General features: G+C 54.0%; 1 protein-coding gene across 1 annotated transcript; it reads left to right on the plus strand.

The window, feature by feature from the left end:
• Positions 1-9,036: 9,036 nt before the first annotated feature.
• Positions 9,037-11,507, plus strand: LOC138718498 (forkhead box protein J1-like). The gene is made up of 2 exons (XM_069853006.1): positions 9,037-9,540; positions 10,725-11,507. Exons 1-2 carry the CDS (start codon positions 9,037-9,039, stop codon positions 11,505-11,507), a joined length of 1,287 nt encoding a protein of 428 aa, XP_069709107.1.
• The last annotated feature ends 6,935 nt before the right edge of the window (positions 11,508-18,442 follow it).

Raw genomic sequence — 18,442 nt, forward strand, 5'->3', positions numbered from 1 at the left:
CCTGTGCTGAGGAACCGCTGGCCAGGAGGAAGTCACTCAGCCTCACAATCCGCCCCACCGCCCTCTCACACGCAGCTGTGCTCTGGCAGGTGGTGAAGGGCAGCAGCATCTGGGAGGAGAGAAACTGCTGGTGTGTCCTGGGAGCCAGCACCCGCGCCAGCAGAAGAAGCGCTGCCCATGTCCTGGTGGGACTCACGCAGGTCCCCAGGGCAACACCTGATCCTTGTCCTGCCCTCCCCAAAACAGAGCCCTGAGCGCCCTCTCCGTGGAGGCTGGACTGTGGGGCAGGAGCCTGCCTGGGGGTCTTCAGAGGGGAATGGCAGTCCAGCCCCCTGAGAAGCCAGGAGTGCAGGGCTCCAGGGTTGGGGTCCCTGTGTGGGACAGGAAGGTCCCAGTGGGTTGCTGCCCAGCAGATGTGGAGAGGAGAGAACAGAGGACCGCGAGGCAGGGGACGGGCAGCACCAGCTGCCGCTGCTGCGGTGCCTGAGGAGAGGGATCAAAGGCCTCCCGCTGCCTCGGTGCAAGGAGAGCTCTGGGGACAGAGCTGGCCCAGAAGTGCCGCGGGCAAGGCTTTGCTGTGACGCAGCAGTGGGATGCAGAGGGGACATCACATGGACTGCGGGCAGGGGACGCTGGGCTCCCAGAAGAGCGTGATGGGCCACCCTTGGCTGCGTAAGGGAGCTGGGCACCCTCCCTGCAGAGTGCTCTGTGTGTGGTACTGGGCTGGGGACCGTCCCCTTAGGACGGTCCCCTCAGGAAGAGGCCCCGTGAACCCCACTCTTTGCCAATGCCAGACCTGTAAGATTGTCTGCAGCTCCACAAAAAAAGCGGCGGAAGAACGGAGCAGTATCTGCAGCATGGTGTCCACGTCCTCCAGGGCCTGCAAGGAGGACAGAGGGTGGTGGCAATCTTTCTGCAGTCCCTCTCACCCCAGGGACAGATCTGACAGAGCAGCCTGCGGTGCTGGACATGGCCAGACCCGTGGGAAGGGGATGAAGGCTTGAGGGTCGGAAGGTAGAGTTGAGTCCCTGCCCTGCCTTGACTGTCTCTCAGCAGGCGGTGTCAGGGAGAAGATCAGAGGGGCGAGGGGCTCCCGTAGCTCAGCCAGCGCTTACCCTGAAGTAGAGACCTTTGAGAGGGGCCGGCATGTCCATTTGTGGTGGAAGGAAGAAGACGCTGCTGAAACAGGCCTGCAAGAGGCGTTTCATTTTCTCGTCCAGCACCATCTGCACTTGGCTGCAAAGCGAGACAGGGCCATGTTGGACACTGGTGCTGGGAGCGGTGCCTCGATGCCTTGGGCAGGTGGACAGGGACCTCTGGAGGAGGGATCGCCAAGAGGGATGGAGGCTGTGCGGGAAGCCCCACCAAGGGGCACCTCCTCTGTCCCTGGCATTGCCTTGGCCCAAGGACATCCTGGCAGGCAAGTCTCCTGCCTCCGTCTGTGGGGAACAGCTGAGACCGGGCGTGGAGCTGCAGGATCCCTCTGCTGTCCGCAGAGTTCCCCTCCTGGCACCACTGGGCTCTCTTGGCATGGGGGATGCTCCCAGACAGGGACGGGGCCACGGGCTGTTGAGAGGTGCTCGCGGAAGCAGGGGCTGGGCACGTACCTCAAGGCAGCGTCGTAAAGCATGGCTTGCTGCCGCATTGCTGTGTTCAGGTAGTTCTTTGGCTCCTCTTTCACCAGCATCTGCAGAGCACAACCACAACGGTTCCTGGCAGCCGCCAGCAGACCCAGCACCAGGCGGTGGAGCAGGAGGAGACCCTCTGCCTCTGCCCCCAGAGAACCCTCCACCACCCCCAGTGCCAGGCTCTCTGCTTGCAGGGCTTCACAGCGGCACCCGAGTCCCCTCGTAGCAGCTCAGTGTCCACGCACACTTGTCCCTGCCCTCCTCACAGTGAGCCGGTGCCCGGAACATTGACCCCATCCCCAGACCTGCTGCCTGTCGCTCACCTCGATATTCTCTGCCAGCTCCAATTTGCGGCAGTAGGCGTTCAGGTCCTGGGGCAAGTCCTGGCACTGGGCAGGTTTGCACAGGGTGCAGAGGGACTGTGGAGAATGCATCGTCTGGGCCTCCTCCTGGCAGCCAGGGACAGAGAGGCAAACGGGGAGCGTGAGAAGGTTGGCACACGGCCAGCAGGACTGGGGTGCTGGGGCTGCAGTGCTGCCCAGGAGAGCCAGGGGAGACGCTCTGTCCGGCCAGCAGCCCCGGCAGCAGAGCCGGCGGCACCGTCGGGAGACACGGGCAGAGCTCCCATGCAAAGGGATGCGAGTACCTTCACTGAGAAGGTTAGAGACCCGAGGATGAGCTGCACGGGTTCTTCTTGCCCTCTGTCCTGAGTCACCAAGCTGGACGCAGCAGAGGAGTCACCTAGCAAAGGAGGAAAGTAGGGAGGGCTGTAGAGAGGGGCTGCAGGTAAACGTGAGGAGAAGAAGGAGCTCTGCCCTCTGTCCAGACCTGTCCCTGCTCCCCTGGCCCAGTTTTCCCGTGGGTGTCTCATCTGGAGGGTGCCTGGCAGATGGGTTGCAATGCTGGAGCACAGCGTGGAAAGCCACCTCCCGCCCTGGGGGAGGCTGTGCTGGGTTCGGCAGGGCACGAAAGGTAAAGGTAAAGCTGCTCCTGGCTCTTTACGATGCACAGCCAACCAGCTGCTCTGGTACGCTGGGGAAATCCTTCAGCGATGAATGTCAGAAGGCTCAGGTTTCTGCCAAAGCTTCCTGGCAGTTCGGCACAGCCTTTTCTGCAAACAACTCCTTGGCTTCCACTGAACTGAACGCTGGGATGGGATGTGCCCAAAGGGAACAGTAGGAGGATAGCAATCCAAGGCCCCCAGGAAATGAGCCCTCTGCAGAAGTCCCTGTCCCATCACCAGCACCACCCAGCTCCTCTTTCCTAAACCTGGTGCCGATAACATGGTCACAAAACCACACTGTGATGTGGAAATGAGGAGCTGAGCATGAGTGAGTGTCAGGTGGCTGCAAGGGCAGCAGAACAGCCCCCTTCGATGTTGCGGGAAGGAGACTGATCACATCTACATTCCACCAAGGCCAGCAGCATCCCAGTGATGCTCCTCTGATAAGGTTTCTCCTTCCCATTTCCAGGGGCATTTGCTGAAATGCTCTCGCGTGCCCCTTCAAGCTTGACTAAAATTGAAGACCCACAGCTCCAGGAAAGAGGAAGATTGTGAAGTGGAAGAAGTCTCTGGTCAGGTGAGGCAGGAGATTTGGGGCTGGTGTCTGCATAGGGTCACTTGTGGACCAGACAAGAGCCCGTTCCCAGCCCCAAACACGCACTGCTCATCACTGTCCATCAGCTGTGGGTCTTCAGTTTTAGTCAAGTTTTGACTAGTCGAAAATAACAGCCTGGGTTGTTCACTATTGGATCCACAGTTTTTCAATGTTATGGATATTTAAACAATATGTGATACCAGGCACATACAACACTTAAAATATGCACATGCATTATCTAATAAGGCTTGCATCCATTGCCCTACAAGCATTTCAAATCCGGTAAAATATTGTTCTCCATTGCTTTGTGAGTATCGTACTTTGCAGTTTAACATCAGTCATGATTTTTGTAGTTTCCACGTCCAAAGAGTCACGGACTGGTCAGTTGACCCAAAGCCTCCGTCTCCCTATATGCTACTTTCTGCATGGGGTTCAATTGCTGGCAAACAAACCATCTGAGTAATTCTTGTGCCCTTTGGTATAAAGCGAGGAGGCACACGCAATCCAAGCCATCGTTTGTATTGCTCTCGTAAAGTCGGCATCAGTCAATTCCGGTAAAACCAACAAACTTTGTGACAGGTGATCCTGCAATTAACTGTGCACTAAGCCTGGTTTTGCATTCTCTAAGGCTAATTGTTTAAGCATAAACTTCTCGAGTGGCGATATTGCCCACCTGCCTATTTAAGGCCTCTTGTAATTTGTCTAGAAATATCATGTAATAAATGCCATTTTGCCAGATTTCTTTTTGATCACCAATACAGGTGTGTTCCAAGGACTGTTAGTTGGGACTATATGCCCTTGATCTGTTTGCTCCTCCACGAACTTCTGCAACGCACCCAATTTTTCACTCCTTCATGTTTCCAATGCCTTTTCCCATTGCACTTAACACATCTCCCCCCCAAAAGATTAGGGGAACGCCCTTGCCCACTGTTGTTCCTGCGTTTCCTCCCTCTGTTAGGCTGCCCCCCAAAAGAAGTCATGTTTGTTAACCCCCCGTGGGAGTCCTTTTCTTTAGGGAGGCAGAGGGCAAAGGATAAGGCACTCATTGAGGGACACGGCTGTGCCCCATCCCCACGCCAGTGCTGAGCCCAGCACCAAGGGCCTTCCTCAGCCTTGCCTTCCTGGGTGGTGAGATGTCCTGTCCTGACACCCAGGACATCCTCCTGTGGCCAGAAGGAAGGACGGAGCCCATCACTTGTCCCACAGGGGCTGCACGTGTTTTTCTCGCCTCGCTATTCCCTGCTGTCGGCACAATAAATCTGGACAAGTCTGGTGTCCCACAGGCTCCCAGATCCCATCTGAGGGTGCAGGGGAAGGCTCCTTCAACTCTCACCAAGTACTGGCACAGCCCTTGCGCTGGCAGACCCCTCAGGGTAGGACACCCACCCCCTGCCCCACGACGCTTCCCCACAGCTGGGACAGACCCCACCACAACCCCACTAAAACCCCACCCTTTTCAGCAGCAACCACAAGCCATCAGAGATGTCCAACCAACAAGGCTGGGGACATCGAGGACAGTGCCTCTGCTCCCAGCCCCCATCAGCCCCGCCTGCACCCTGCCTCAGCCTCCTCCCTCTCAGGGCAGATGTTCCTGACCAGCACCTCCGGCATCTCCTGCCGGGTACAGCCCAGATCAGGAGGGGCAGTCAGCAAGAAGGCCAAGCACCATGCTCCAGCCAACACCACCAAGAAGCAGGAGGCCTCCCTGCAGGATAATATCCCACTGAAAGCAAAAAAGACAAAGCCAGTGCGCCGGCTGGCCAAACACTAGAGGAGCCTCTGAGAGGTGAATCTGGACAAGGACGGAGCGGCGGTGGGCAGTGCTGGGACACAGAGAGATCCAAAGGCCGGTGCCTCCACTCACCCTCTCCAGCCCCAGCCCTCTCCCAGATCCCTGTTCCTTGTTTAATTCAGTAACAGGATTGTGTGTTCACTTGCCAGCACCTCTCTGCTTGCAGAACTATTTGCAGTGGGAGAGGGGGATGAGGGTGTTAACGCAGCCCCTGCCCAGCCCATGGTGACTGAGCTGGGCTTGGGACTGACACTGAGAGGTTGGGGAGACGGGGCATCACTCCAGGTGCTGAATACCCCTGGGAGCCCAGTTTTTACCACAGATTGCCTTTTTTTTTTTTTTTTTTTGTGTGTGTGTGTGTGTTCTAAGTCCTCCTCTTGCAAAGCTCGTGTCCTGCAAAGACAGCTGTGCCAAGGTCCTGACCTTGCCTCCCAAACGGACAAGAGGGTGGAGAAACTCCAGAAGCTGTGGAGTTGGACAGCCAGGGGCCTCCCAAAAGGTTCTCCTGGAGCTCTGCAGAGAAGCAGCAGCTGTCCCACCAGCGTGCGCAGCCTAAGGGCTCCCTTCCACACGCATGTTCCTTGGCTTTCCCCAAGCTTGCTGCCCCCTGCTAGCAGAGGAGATTCGAGGGAAACAAGGGCTGTCTTTGCTCAGCACTTGGAGCTGCTTCTCTCCACTCAGCTGAGGCACAAAGGCTGCAGCCCTCCTCCATCATGCAAACCTTGTGTGCCTGTCCCACAGGTCCCCCAGACATCGTGTGCAGGGAATTCCTTGGGAAGGACCAAAGGCTGGGGAAAGGAATGGATCTAGGTGGATGGGGGTGGGAAGCAGGGTGGAAAAGAGGAGCATGGAAATCATACGGTCACCAGTTCATGCAAGTTGGGAAGGACGGGGTGGGTAGTCCTTTAGACCTCAAGCTCCAGCAGTGCCAGTGAGGATGTCAGGCCAAGATGCTGGGGGGGTTCATCCAGTGGGGTCTAAAAAGCCTCAAAGGATTGAGGCCTGACATCGCACAGCTTCACATCTTCGCGTTGTCCACTCTAGGAATGATGGTGGCCATAGCGATGTGTCTCTCTCCCAGCCACCTTCTCTTTAAATCACTATAAAGAGCTTCCACATAGCAGAAAACGGCAGTTGGCTGCAGTTGTGAGACACGGTGACATCAGGAAAGCAGCTCAATCAGCAGCTGGCGTGAAGAAACCCTTGTGGAAGAAGAGGAGGAGAGCATGGCAGAGGGAGAGGTGTCTGCAGCCGGCTTCGTTGTGGGGAATGCAGACCTTGAAAGACAACATATCAGACAATAAAAGCTGATCTCCTATGGCAACTGTTATTTTCAAGTTGGGGGATGTCACTCGGACAGGATCAGGGGTGGCAGCGGTGGCAGAAAGCCGCGGGGAGCGTTGGACTCTCTGGGGAGGGAGATGGGACGAGCCCATGGGATAGCAGTGCTGAGGGCTGAGCCGTGTGGCTGGAGCGAAGCCGGCTGTCAGGAGCAGTGAGTTTGCACAGGGGATGGTTATTGTTATCACTCTTTTTCTTCTTTGAATTCCCCCGTGCCCCATCCAGACCACAGGAGCGACCGCTTCTGGGATCTCCCTTACTGTGGGCACAGGAGCTGGCAGGGGCCGGGTGGTGACCGGCTTAGACCCTGAGGGCTTAGACCCTAAAAACGCAGCCTTGGATCCTAAAATGAGGATTTGGAACCTAAAATCACGTCTTGGGAATTGAGAATGCAGTGAACGTTTCTGCCCTAAAAATGAAGCTCTGCGCCTAAAAGTGAGCTTTGCAAACTAGAAATTAGGCTACATAAATTAGATTTTGACCCGCAGGAAGAGGGTGTTTGACCCAATTACTGACTGTTTGGACCCCCTAAAATTCAACCTCAGACCCATTAAACCCAGCTTCTGACGCATTTCTGAGTAAGAGGCTTGGAATCTGTGGTGTGCTGGAAGCCAGAATGTCTTCCTAGCAGCTCCAATCCCTGTGAACTGTCACCCTCCGGCAGTTCAAGTTTATGGCAGCCAAGTAATGCACAGTCAGACCCAAACCCCTCTGCTTTGTTAAAAAACACCTCCCACAACAGCCTCAACCCTGCGGCTCTAAAATGAAGCTCTGCAGAACAGCTAACCCTTTGTGCCCTTAAGTGATGCTTTGAACCCTCAAACACAGGCTTTTGAACCTCATATTACACTTTGGGCACTGAAATGAGGGTTTCAAAACTAATTATGCTCCTCTGGGGCACAAACCAGAAGACCTGGACCTTAAGGAAAGTGTTTTGGAACCCCATCATTCCCCCCCATGCAACCTAGAAACGAAGCTTTGGCTTCTAAACACAGGGTTGCGGGGGCTCAAAAAATGGGGTTGAGGGACTGAAAATGGATCTCTAGAAACAAAAACTTAAGCTGCGGGGCCTAAAACTGGGCTTCAGAGGAGATATCAGAGGACAGTCCTATGGAAAGTCCTTGGAACAATGCACACACCCACGAGCTGGTACCAGTCACTGGGGCTACACAACACTACTGCACAAATAACCAGAATCTCTAAGGGCTTTAGGAGGTGGGGGAGGATCCTACAGCGCATGTACTCACCTGGTGAAGAGGTGACACCAAACCGCAGGGAGAAGACCAGCCTATGTACTCCTAGCACAGGAACAACCTCCCCCCACACTCCTACTGCTCGAGGAGGCCTCAAAATGGCCTCTGGCAGGGCTGCCTTTAGGCTCAAGGCAGAATGGGATCATGGTCATATATGGTCATGTTGGCAGCCATGGGCTGGAGGGTCCCCAGGCAGCACCAGGGTGGGGTCTGTAAGCTGAGCCCCAGCTCCCCTGCACCCTGCCTCAGCCTCCTCCCTCTCAGGGCAGATGTTCCTGCTACAGGAAGCTTTCCAGAAAGTTCTCCTGGAAGTATGCTGGACACTTTAAAGACAGTCCCCTGGAAAGTGCCTTCTCAGATGTTTTGAAGCGTCCTGCAGAGCGTTTGCCGGCTGTCAGGAGCAGTGGGTTTGCACAGGGCATGGTTATTGTTATCGCTCTTTTTCTTCTTTGAATTCCCCTGTGCCCCCATCCAGACCACGGCAGCGAGTGCTTCTGGGATCTCCCTTAGTGTGGGCACAGGAGCTGGCAGGGGCCGGGTGGTGACACTGGGCACCAAGCTTCGGAACAAGGTGTGGCTGCCCTGAAGCTTCTTTTGGGGAGAAAAGCCTGTTCTGTGGGAGCGGGGCAGGTGGTTCTGCTGGCCCCGCCCCCCGCTGACTGTTGGGCGCAGCGTCATTCGAAAGGAGTAACCTCCAGCCCCAGCCGCCCCGCGCAGCCCGTGCAGAGCTCCTCGTCCCCGGCCGGCCTCGGCGGGCTCGCTCCTTGCCCAAAGACACGGGATCGCAGGTTCGTAGCAAAGCAGGGAAGGCAGACACTGCATCCCCAGCCTGGGAGTAACGGAGGGCTGAACGGGCAGCTGGCTCTGCGTGAGGGTGTGCCTGGGGTGGGTCTGCGCGGTCCCCCACCGCGTTGTGTTGGGGTGGCAGGAGCAGGGAGGAGCAGGAATAACGTGGAAGAGAGGGAAGCTGAAGACGTTTTGTCCAGGTCTTTCATCTTGACATTTTGTCCTGCTTAGCAACGTGTGGGAGAAACGCCCACTCTGTTTGGGACGGCAGGGCTGGATGTTGGTTACGTAAGGGGTGGTTTTAGTCGTTGTTGTTTTATTGATTACTTTCTGAGTCCAAGACTTGCTGGGCCCACGAGGGTTGGGTGATACTGGGATGTAGGGGTTTGAGTGAATTTTCGCAAGGTTCCGGGCTGGTGGATCACCCAGGGGAGGTGTCACGGCTCTGGTGCGCAGCAGCCCGGGGATGGATCTGGCTCAGCGGCACTGGGGGCACCCAGTCCCAGCCTTGCTCACGTGCCAGAGAGCAGCTGCTCCTCAGAGAGCCTCATCCCTTCCCTGTTGTCATTGCAGGATCTGCTCCATCCCCTCCCTCCGCTTCAGACGCACCCCGTGAATGCCAGAGCTGCCGATGAGGCATGGCTGAGGGGTGGCTGAGCCACGAGGAGACAGGGAAGGACAGAGGGCAGGAGGGCAGCAGGAGAGACTCGGACGATGTGGACGACAGCCTGCCCAACCTGACGTGGCTGCTGGACTTCTCCATCATCAGCGCTAGCATGGGCAACTCCTCCTGCTGCCCCAGCAGCCCGGACCCCCACAGCTGTCAGGGCATCCCCAGCTTTGCTGCACCGTGCTCACCCCTGGGCACTGACCAACTGTGCATGGAAATGCCCCAAACTCCCCGCATGCCCATCTCCTCCTCCAGCTGGATGATGGAGCACCACGTTGTGTCCACGCACCCTCAGCTGACGGCGGGTATTGACTACCAGACCAACCCCTACATCAAGCCACCCTACTCCTACACCACCCTCATCTGCATGGCGATGGAAGCCAGCAAGGAGCCCCAAGTCACCCTCTCCGACATCTACAAGTGGATTACCGACAACTTCTGCTACTTCCGTCAAGCTGATCCCGTGTGGCAGGTAGGACATTTGAGAACTCTTGCCCTGCCCCATCTCCCCTTATGGCTGGGAAGGGCCTTTCACAGCTTCCATCGTGTAAGAGAGAGCTCAGGGTCATTCATGGAGTGGAAAGGTCCCCATTGGACTGTTAGTCCCTGCATCTCCTCTTGACTCTGGAGTGAAGGTGTCTCTGTCTCCCACTTCAGCTTCCTGTAGCTTGCTGCCCTGCTCCGTCTCAGAGGACACTCTCCAGCACGGGTGGCTTTCTAGAATGTGGTGGGGCAGGAGGCACCTGGATTGCTCCTCCCTCTGCTCTAGTTATTCCCAGCCCAAATCCAGAGCGTGCCAGCTATCCTGCACCACTGCTCCCCCAGGCAGGGCTGAGCTAAACCTTTCTTAGCCCCCCGCCCAGGAACTGTCCACCACCTCGCTGGGCAAGTGGGTGTCTGGAGGCTATTGAAGCCAACCAGAGAGAAAGGTAGGGAAGCCCTTGGTCCCTCTCCAGGGCCACAGGTGTTCCCCAGACTCCCTGTGCTGGGAAACTTATGGGAGGGAATCTATGGGAGAAGCTAAGTACCAGAATCTTGACTTTCTCTTGCAAACTCATGGCTGGATATTCACCACACTTTTAATTCAAAGTGTTCATTGACAGAAGGAAGAGATGCAGGAGGTACACAAGGTTCTTGCAGGGAGGAAGGATTAATATATTAACCCACCAGGAAATATGGCTGGAAAAGCAGAAAATCCTCTTTTTCTTTCTTTCTCTTCCCCATAGTCTTCCCCCCACCTCCTTTAAGCAGTGGCTGATGAGGATGCAGTGATTTTACCCGGAGCTCCTCTGGGCCAGAAGGCACCTCTGGGGACACACAGGGCTGGGGTGGGACAGCCCCCGTGCCTCTCCAGTTTTTCCCGTCCGGTTTGTGTCAGCCTGGCAGCAGGCAGACATGTGCCTGTATTTTAGCAAACCGCTTTCCCCGCAACACTAACAGGAGGTGTGGGTCAAGCTGGGGATGCGAGGAGGGCCCTGATGGTGCTGTCCACCATGGTGATGCCACATGTTGCCGCTGGTAATGGGGCCACATGGATGTAAAGACCCTCCTCTTCCTCCTGGCTGCAAAGATGCTTCTCCACCAGCCTCCCCACGCAGATAGTTGCGGCACCAGCCGATGATTGTTCCACCTTGTTTTTTTTCTCTTTTTTCCCAGAACTCCATCCGGCACAACCTCTCCTCAAACAAGTGCTTCATCAAGGTGCCTCGAGAGAAGGACAAGCCAGGGAGAGGTGGCTTTTGGAAGCTTGACCCGCAATACGTTGAGCAGCTCAAGAGTGGTGCCTTCAAAAAGCAGAGGATGCGCCCAGTGCAGATCCTCCCAGCCTCCACTGCGAAAGCCCAGCAAGAAGCACAGCGTGGTGCCTCCCTGGCTGCTTCAGCTTGTGCCTCCAATAAAGTCCTCTCTGTCAACCTGGAGTCACAGCTGCTGCTGAAAAAGTTTGAAGAAGGTAATGGCAACCAGCACTGGAATCCAGTGGATGGCAAAAGAGGGCTCAAGCGCAAGCAGCCCTTGCCCAAGCAAACAGCCAAAGCGTGTCTGCTTTCCAATTCCGCCTTGCTGAGCCAGGAGGAGCAGACCCAGCTGGAATCCCTGAAAGGGGACTCTGACCCCATCCTGAACAGAGAGGTCTCCACTTTTGGGGATCTGGAGCTCTTATCTCCAGTCAGCCTCAAAACGCTCAACCTGGAGTTGATGGCACAAGGGCACCACTTTGAATGTCCCCAGGGGCCGGAGCAGGTCCTCACTGAGTCCTCCCAGAACAGCCTGAGCCTGGACGAAAGCTTTGTGGCCACTTCTTTCCTGCAGCATCTCTGTGATGAAGGGACAAGCGATCTCCTCTCAAATTCTGCCAATGCGGAGCAGTTGTTTGAAGTCAACGATGCCTCTGTAATAGCGGATGAGAGCAACTGGATCACTCTGGATTCCCTCTTGTAAGAGGCCAGTCACCGATCAAAGCCCACGTGTGCTTTAGCAGGATGCTCCCCCCACGCTACTGGGACTTCCAAGAACTGGATTCTTCACCTCTCCTTCGCTGTAGGTTATTAGAGATAGAGTAGGCATCAGGTAGGAGAGAGCAGAAGCTGTAGTGTCAGTGGTTTGCCTTAGACTTGTTGAGAAATCAAAGATTGTAGAGAATTTCTGTTTAGTAACAACAGCATTTAGGACCTTTAATGTTAGCAGCAATATTTATCGAGAGAGGTTGTAGCTTATGAATTAATAAAGAAGCCTTTAAAAAATCCCATTATCCTTGTTGCAATTTGTACTCAAATTTGGGGAGGGGGTGGGAGTGTGGAGGTGGGAGAATCATAGAATCATAGAACCACAGAATCGTAGAATACTTTGGGTTAAAGGGACCTTAGAGATCATCTAGTTCCAACTCCCCTGCCGTGGGCAGGGACACTTCCCACAAGATCAGGTTGCCCAGGGCCCTGTCCAACCTGGCCTTGAGCACCTCCAGGGATGATGCAGCCACAACTTCCCTGGAAAAGTTCTGCATTCCTTCCCCAGTAAAGCACGAGGCAAGCTGAGAATTGAATAACTTCAGGTCACGCAAGGGGCAGAGCAGGGCCTTGGGCTGTTGCTTTGTCCAGGTGCCACTGCCTGAAGTCCCCTGGGATGCCACCACATTGGTGGGGATAGTGTCCGGGGGCCACAGGGCTACAGGCTCTGGAGTGTGGTGTGGATGTATTTGTCTGTACTGATAAGGCCTCTCTTTATTTGCTGTTCTCATTATATTTCCCTCTGTTGGGGCCTCCATACGGTGCCAAAGGGCTGCAGAGATTTGTGTGTGATTTCACCTTTTAATGGGATGTTATTTACAATTAAAAAGAATAAATAAGAACAAGACTTTTGCCTCCTTGTTCTCCTCCAGCCCCTCCTTACCCTGTCAGACCCTCTCTCCTGGAGGTGGGGGGACATCTCACCAGCCCAGCCCTGCCTGTACACCCGGCCCGGATACACAGATGCCCTCACCCCGCTCCGCAGCAGCACAGTGATTCCTCATGGGAAAACTGATGCACAAACAGCCAGCTGCGTGACAACGGCTACACGCTCTCTGTGGCACAAGGGTGGCTCTGTCCTGAGGCCTGGGAGCTGCTCCCAGCCCCTGGAGCATCCTTCCCTGTCCCTGCGCGGAGCTCCTGGGCGTGACATGGTGTAAGCACTCAACACTGTCCTTCTGCTCATGACATGTTCCTACCTGCGTATTCACAGAATCACTAGGTATGGAAAGACCTCCAGGCTCATCTAGTCCAATCATTCCTATCAACCACTAAACCGTGCCCCTCAGCACCTCATCCACCTGCCATTTACATGACTCAATCCCCTCACTGGGCAGCCTCTGCCAGTGCCCAATGACCCTTTCTGTGAAAGATTAGTTGTAGAGAGCAACAAGGTCTCCCCTCAGCCTCCTCTTCTCTATCCCTCCACATGCCCTGTGAAACACAAGTGGCTTTGGAGACCTGGTGGGCACAGGAGTGTGAGCAGAGCTGCACAGAAGCTGCAGAAACAACCAAATCCTTGCAAAATCAACTAAGCTGAGAAGCAGTCGGGCTCTGCCAGGGCCGTGCAGAAAATCGGCACACGCTCAGCTGCTGGGGCAGGCGCGGTGGGTCAAGAGGCAGCAGGTTTGGGAAGCTCCGAGGTGTTTTAACACAGGGTGCGCAGCACAAAGTGCGATCAGCATAAAAGCCCAAACTCTCCAATACTCTGTGAAATCTAGTTTTACTCATTACAACAATAAATGTAATAAATGATTCGTAGGGATTAACAGCGTTAACAGTAACAGCTTTCCAGGCAACTGTCACGGTCCACTCGTGGACGCGTGATGGTTCGTTTCATTTATGGTTTCAGAGCGCAAATAATTCAAAGAGTCAAGGGAGTCAAATTTCAGTCTAACCTGGCACTTTATTACTTATGCCCGTAAAGCGACGTACGATAGAAAGAGACAGAGAACAAGGAAAGAGATGGGGAGAAGAGGGAAGGAAAAGGGGTTCATGGCTACCACCACGGGTCCCCAGATGTCCGGCGTCTCTGGGAGACAAGGTCCAGAAGGCGTTCTGCTGTTTTGGTCTTTGATGGAGGTGATCCCAGAGTGGGGGGGTCTTCTTCTGTCTCGGTCTTCTGTTCCCCCCTAATTCAGCTGCTCCAGAGCTGTCTTTTATGCCAGTCAATACATGCCTTGCGCATTCAACTCTGGCTTTGCAGCCTAAAAATGTAGATTTATACTCTTAAAATTGGCTTTCATGTCCTATAGGCTTTGGATCCTAATAAAAAGACTTCGGGCTATATCAATGCGAGTTTTGGCTCTCCACATTTGAGTCTGTAAACTAAAGACTTTGCACCCTAAAAATAAAGCTTCATACCCTAAAATGAGGATTACAACTCTAAAATATAAGCTTAGTACCCCAACAAAGAAGGGTTGACACACTACAGATGAGGCCTTGTATTCTAAAAATTAGGATCTGGATTTGAAACTGATTCTTTGAGCCTTAAAAATGTTGGACCCAAAATATGTTTGGATGATACAATAAGGCTTTCAACAATAAAAAAATGAGGCTTTAAGGCCTTAAATGAGGTTTAGATGACGAGTCTGAACAATTACATTGTGGCTTTGTACCCTAGAATTCATGCTTTGGACTCTAACTATTACTTTTGAAACTAAAAATGGTACTTTGGACCCTACAGTGATAACTCAAACTCTACAACTGCAAGTCTTAGGAAGAAAGTGGCTTTGGCCCTAAAAATGGGAGTGTAGACCTGCAAGATGAAGCTTTGGGCCTTAAAATAAGATGATGGGTCCTAAAATTAAGACTTGGAGCTGCAAAAGATAGGCTTGGACCCCGTCAATGAGAATTTAGACCCTAAATCTAAAACTTTTGAGTTCTTTAATCTTAGGTTTGGATACCGAAATGAGGATTTAGAATCTGAAATGACCTTTTGTGTCTCAAACTAATATTTGGATGCTAAAAATGAGACTTTGCGATCTAAAACTGAGGTTTTGACCCTGAAAACTAAGCATCAGGCCTAGTTTAATGTATTTGACCTAAAATGAAGGTTTGGACCCTGAAGATGTGGTTTTGGGCTCTACGAATGAGCATTTGGAAATTAATAAAAGGAGCTTTGGGCCCTAAAAATGATGACTTAGGCTCCAAATTGAGGCTTTTGTACCATTAGATTTGTGTTCTGTGCCTTCAAAACGTAGCTTTGGACTACAAAATTTTACAGGCTTTGTGCCAAACCCAGGTAGGTTATGGCTCAAAGCCAAGAACCTGAGCTTTAAAAAAGCTTTTTTTTACCCAAAGAGTGTGCACACCTTGTACCAAGAGAGTGTTCATCCCTCAGTTGGGCATGTCCTTGAGCAGCCCGATGGGATGTGCTCTGAGCGTGAGGTTGGCCTGGGGATCTCTTGATGTTCGCTCTAAACAACACGGACCTGGGCCACGTACCTGTTTTGCTGCCTCAGGTGATGCTCCTGCTGCTCCTGGCACCCCAAGCCCTGATCGCTGCAGTCAGGACCACTCAGTCATGGAGATGATGGGTGTGGTCTCCAGTGACTGGTGTTTAGACCTGAACTCCAAAAGGGAGGGCTGGAAGCTGTATCCTGCTAATATGGCCTTCTGAGGTTCTTTCAGCACAGACCAGAATGCCTCAGGCCTTGATTTCAGTAATTCTGCTGTCCTAAGTCCTGGTGGCTGTGGAGTGAAGCTTTTTTCCAGCGGAGATATTTTCCAGCGGAGTCCTGTGGGATGGCTGGCTGCCTCCTGGGAAAGGACACAACAGGGGAAATTTGCCTGAGAATGCAACGAGCCACGTGCCTGTGTGTGCAGCCACTGGCACCTCAACTGATGGCTGCGCTCAGCTCAGGAGAGTAAAATCCCTGCGTCAGGACGCTCGGCTGACAAGCAGCTGTCCCTGAGCAGAACCATGCAGGGGACTCTCCTGAAGGGCCAGAGAGGAACCAACCCTCTGAAATGTGGGGCTTCCAGCAGCCCCACCCCAGCCCTCTGAGCGCTGCCGTCACCACTGTTGGGCAGTGATGAATGGTGTGTGTTTGGGGCTGGAAACGGATTCTTCCCTGGTCCAAAAGTGAACCTGTACAGACACCAGCCTCAGATTGCCTGCCTCACCTGACCAGAGACTTCTTCTGCATCACCGTATTCTTCATTTTCCGGAATCCTGGGATTTCAATATGACTCAAGCTAGCAGCAGCAGCTGAGGGCAGTTCAGCAAATGCCCCTGGAAAGGGGAAAGAGAAACCTTATCAGAAGAGCATCACTGGGATGCTGCTGGCCCTAGTGGAATGTAGACCTGATCAGTCTTCTTCCCAAAACGTCAAATGCGACTGTTCCGCTGCCCTCCCAGCCACCCTGACCCGCTCAGTTCCTCATTTCCATGTCACAGTGTGGATTGTGACCATGTTATCATCCCCAGATTTGGGAAAGAGGAGCTGGGTGGTGCTGGTGATGGGACAGGGACTTCTGCAGAGGGGTCATCTCCTGGGAGCGCGCCATTGCCATCGTCCTACTGTTCCCTTGGGCACATCCCATCCCAGTATTCAGTTCTGTGGAAGCCAGTGAGTTGTTTGAAGAAAAGGCTGCGCCAAGCTGTCATGAAACTTTGGCAGAAATCTGAGCCTTCTGACAGTCACCGCTGAAGATTTCCCCAGCGTACCAGAGAATTTGGTTGGCTATGCTATGAAAAGGAGCCAAGAGCAGCTTTACCTTTTGTGTCCTGCCTGAGAGGTGTCAAAATCCTTCTTTGCTCCCAGTTTTTCTCACCAGGGACTCCTCTCCAGTGCTTGAGACGGTCCCTGGCCAGCGGTTTGGGCACCCACTGCTGGGCAAACCTGGAGACAAAGAGATGGCACCATCATGGCCACCAGCCCTTGGCACTTGCTGTGATCACCTGCTCATACGCAGGTTTTGGCATTGCAGAAAGCCCTTTCTTTTTTCCCCAAGCTAACTACAAACTGTCCCCTAAGACCATCACGGGAAACGCAATGACCCCGCAAAGAACTCCAGGACATAATGGGAAGAAAGTGTCCACCCTTGCCATTAGATCCTCCCAACAGGACTGACTGCTGGCCAGGGACACGTTGCTGCCTGGTGCCCCTGTGGCAGCGCAACTGCAATCACATGGAGCCAACACCACCAAACCATGGCAGAGCAGCGAGCGGCTCCCTCTGCAGATGTACTCACTCAGGAAAGGTGATGACATGGCCAGAAACTGTCAGGGAGGCCAAAGGTACATCCGAGGACACCACCATGTCCAGCAGCTGGGGGACCTGCAACAGAAGAGCCCAAAGATGGCAGCACATCCTCAGCATGGCTGAGGCACTCAGTATTGGAGGAGCCCGAGGCAGCCGGAGTAGGTAGGACCGTAGCTCTCTCCTGGCCTGAGTCTGCCGGCCGTGTCCTCCTGGGCCACACTCAAGCATTGCTGGGGCACTGCTGTGTGACTGCCTGGGCTGTGGAGAAATGAAAACGCTCACCTTAGCAACAGCTTTGTCCCAGTTCTCCTTCCCAGACAGCCTCTCCAGGAAGTTGCAAGAGAACTTCATTTGCACCTTTGTGCCTTCGATGAGTAGCACCCCTATGTCCCTCAGGACAAGGGCAATGTTCTTCCCCTTCCCCAGGCAGGCAGAGAGGAAGGATGGGGTGCCCTGGATGCAGTTCTCCGCTTTCAGTCGCGATACAGAGGCAGCCGTGGCCACCTTTGAGTACTTGAGGGGCTCCAGCTCCTTGTGTCCTGGAAAACCACACAAGATGGATGGAGGCACTCATCCAGTGTCACTTCCGCAGGCCTTTCCCAAGGGTGCCCATTGCAACCATTGCATCACCCAAACAGGTCATATTTTTGGACCTTCTCTGCAGACAGGGAGTTGTTTTAAGAGAAGCCTCTCATATCCAGGGAAGGGATGCAACGACCACACAGACAGCCAGGGTTTGAACTGCTGTCTTACCGGGCAGGTAATCCTTGGTGTCTATCCGGTTGTGGGCAGCTACAAGGTTTCTTGCCAGGCGAAACACTGGCCTCTGGACAGACACGGCCTCATCTCCAACCTGGATCCATTTGGGGACATTGTCGCAGGAACCAAGGGCGGCAACGAGTGCTTCTGAGATCTCCCTTAGTGTGGGCACAGGAGCTGGCAGGGGCCGGGTGGTGACACTGGGCACCAAGCTTCTGAACAAGGTGTGGCTGCCCTGAAGCCTGTGACCCACCTATGCCTGTGGAGATGTGCCAATCTCCACCTAGCAGGCCACACGTGCCAAGAAAGGAGTGTCTGCAGGTCTCCTCCCCTTGCGCATGCGCTCCTCCTGGCGCCAGTGGTCAACCTGGGGTCTCCCAATGAAGGCCAGTAGTCATCATCACCTTGCACGCATGCTGTGTTGGTTATGGGTCTGTGCTAAGTCCCGTCATTAATCTTCCTGTCTTTTCCTCCTTGCTTCATGGATCTTTCACAATGGTAGGGAGCAAGGAGGTTTGAAGACAGGTACAAAATTTTGTTGAGATAAGGAAGAAAGGTACAGGTAGTTAGGTACAAAGTATCCACTCTGTGCCAGCTCTGGCCGTTTTCCTGATGAGAAATGAGAAAATGTTGAGACAGAAAATGTTGAGACAGAAATCGAACCTTTGACCAACTCTTACAGCAACGTGCCCAATCATTGCTACAAGAGACCAACCAGGTTCCAGCTTTCATCCAATGGAGGCATTTTCTTGAGGAGAGCTTCACTCCTGCCCGGCCATCCAGGGCCAGCAGCACCGCGCCCACCGCTTCCGTGGTGACGTTGGCTGCTCCCCTAGAGCTCTCAGAATATGGATGTTCTGAGTTGCCAGAGATGAGATGGAGAGCTGGGGATCTTTCTCCA

The sequence above is a fragment of the Phaenicophaeus curvirostris genome, chromosome 3 (genome assembly GCF_032191515.1).
Source record: "Phaenicophaeus curvirostris isolate KB17595 chromosome 3, BPBGC_Pcur_1.0, whole genome shotgun sequence".
In the NCBI taxonomy this organism is placed as follows: domain Eukaryota; kingdom Metazoa; phylum Chordata; class Aves; order Cuculiformes; family Cuculidae; genus Phaenicophaeus; species Phaenicophaeus curvirostris.

What these genes read in the sequence shown, in the direction of transcription:
- LOC138718498 (XM_069853006.1), top strand. Translation starts at nt 9,037, where the DNA reads ATGGCTGAGGGGTGGCTGAGCCACGAGGAGACAGGGAAGGACAGAGGG. An exon ending in AAGCTGATCCCGTGTGGCAG is followed by an intron (nt 9,541 to 10,724) that starts GTAGGACATTTG and finishes CTTTTTTCCCAG; the next exon opens with AACTCCATCCGGCACAACCT.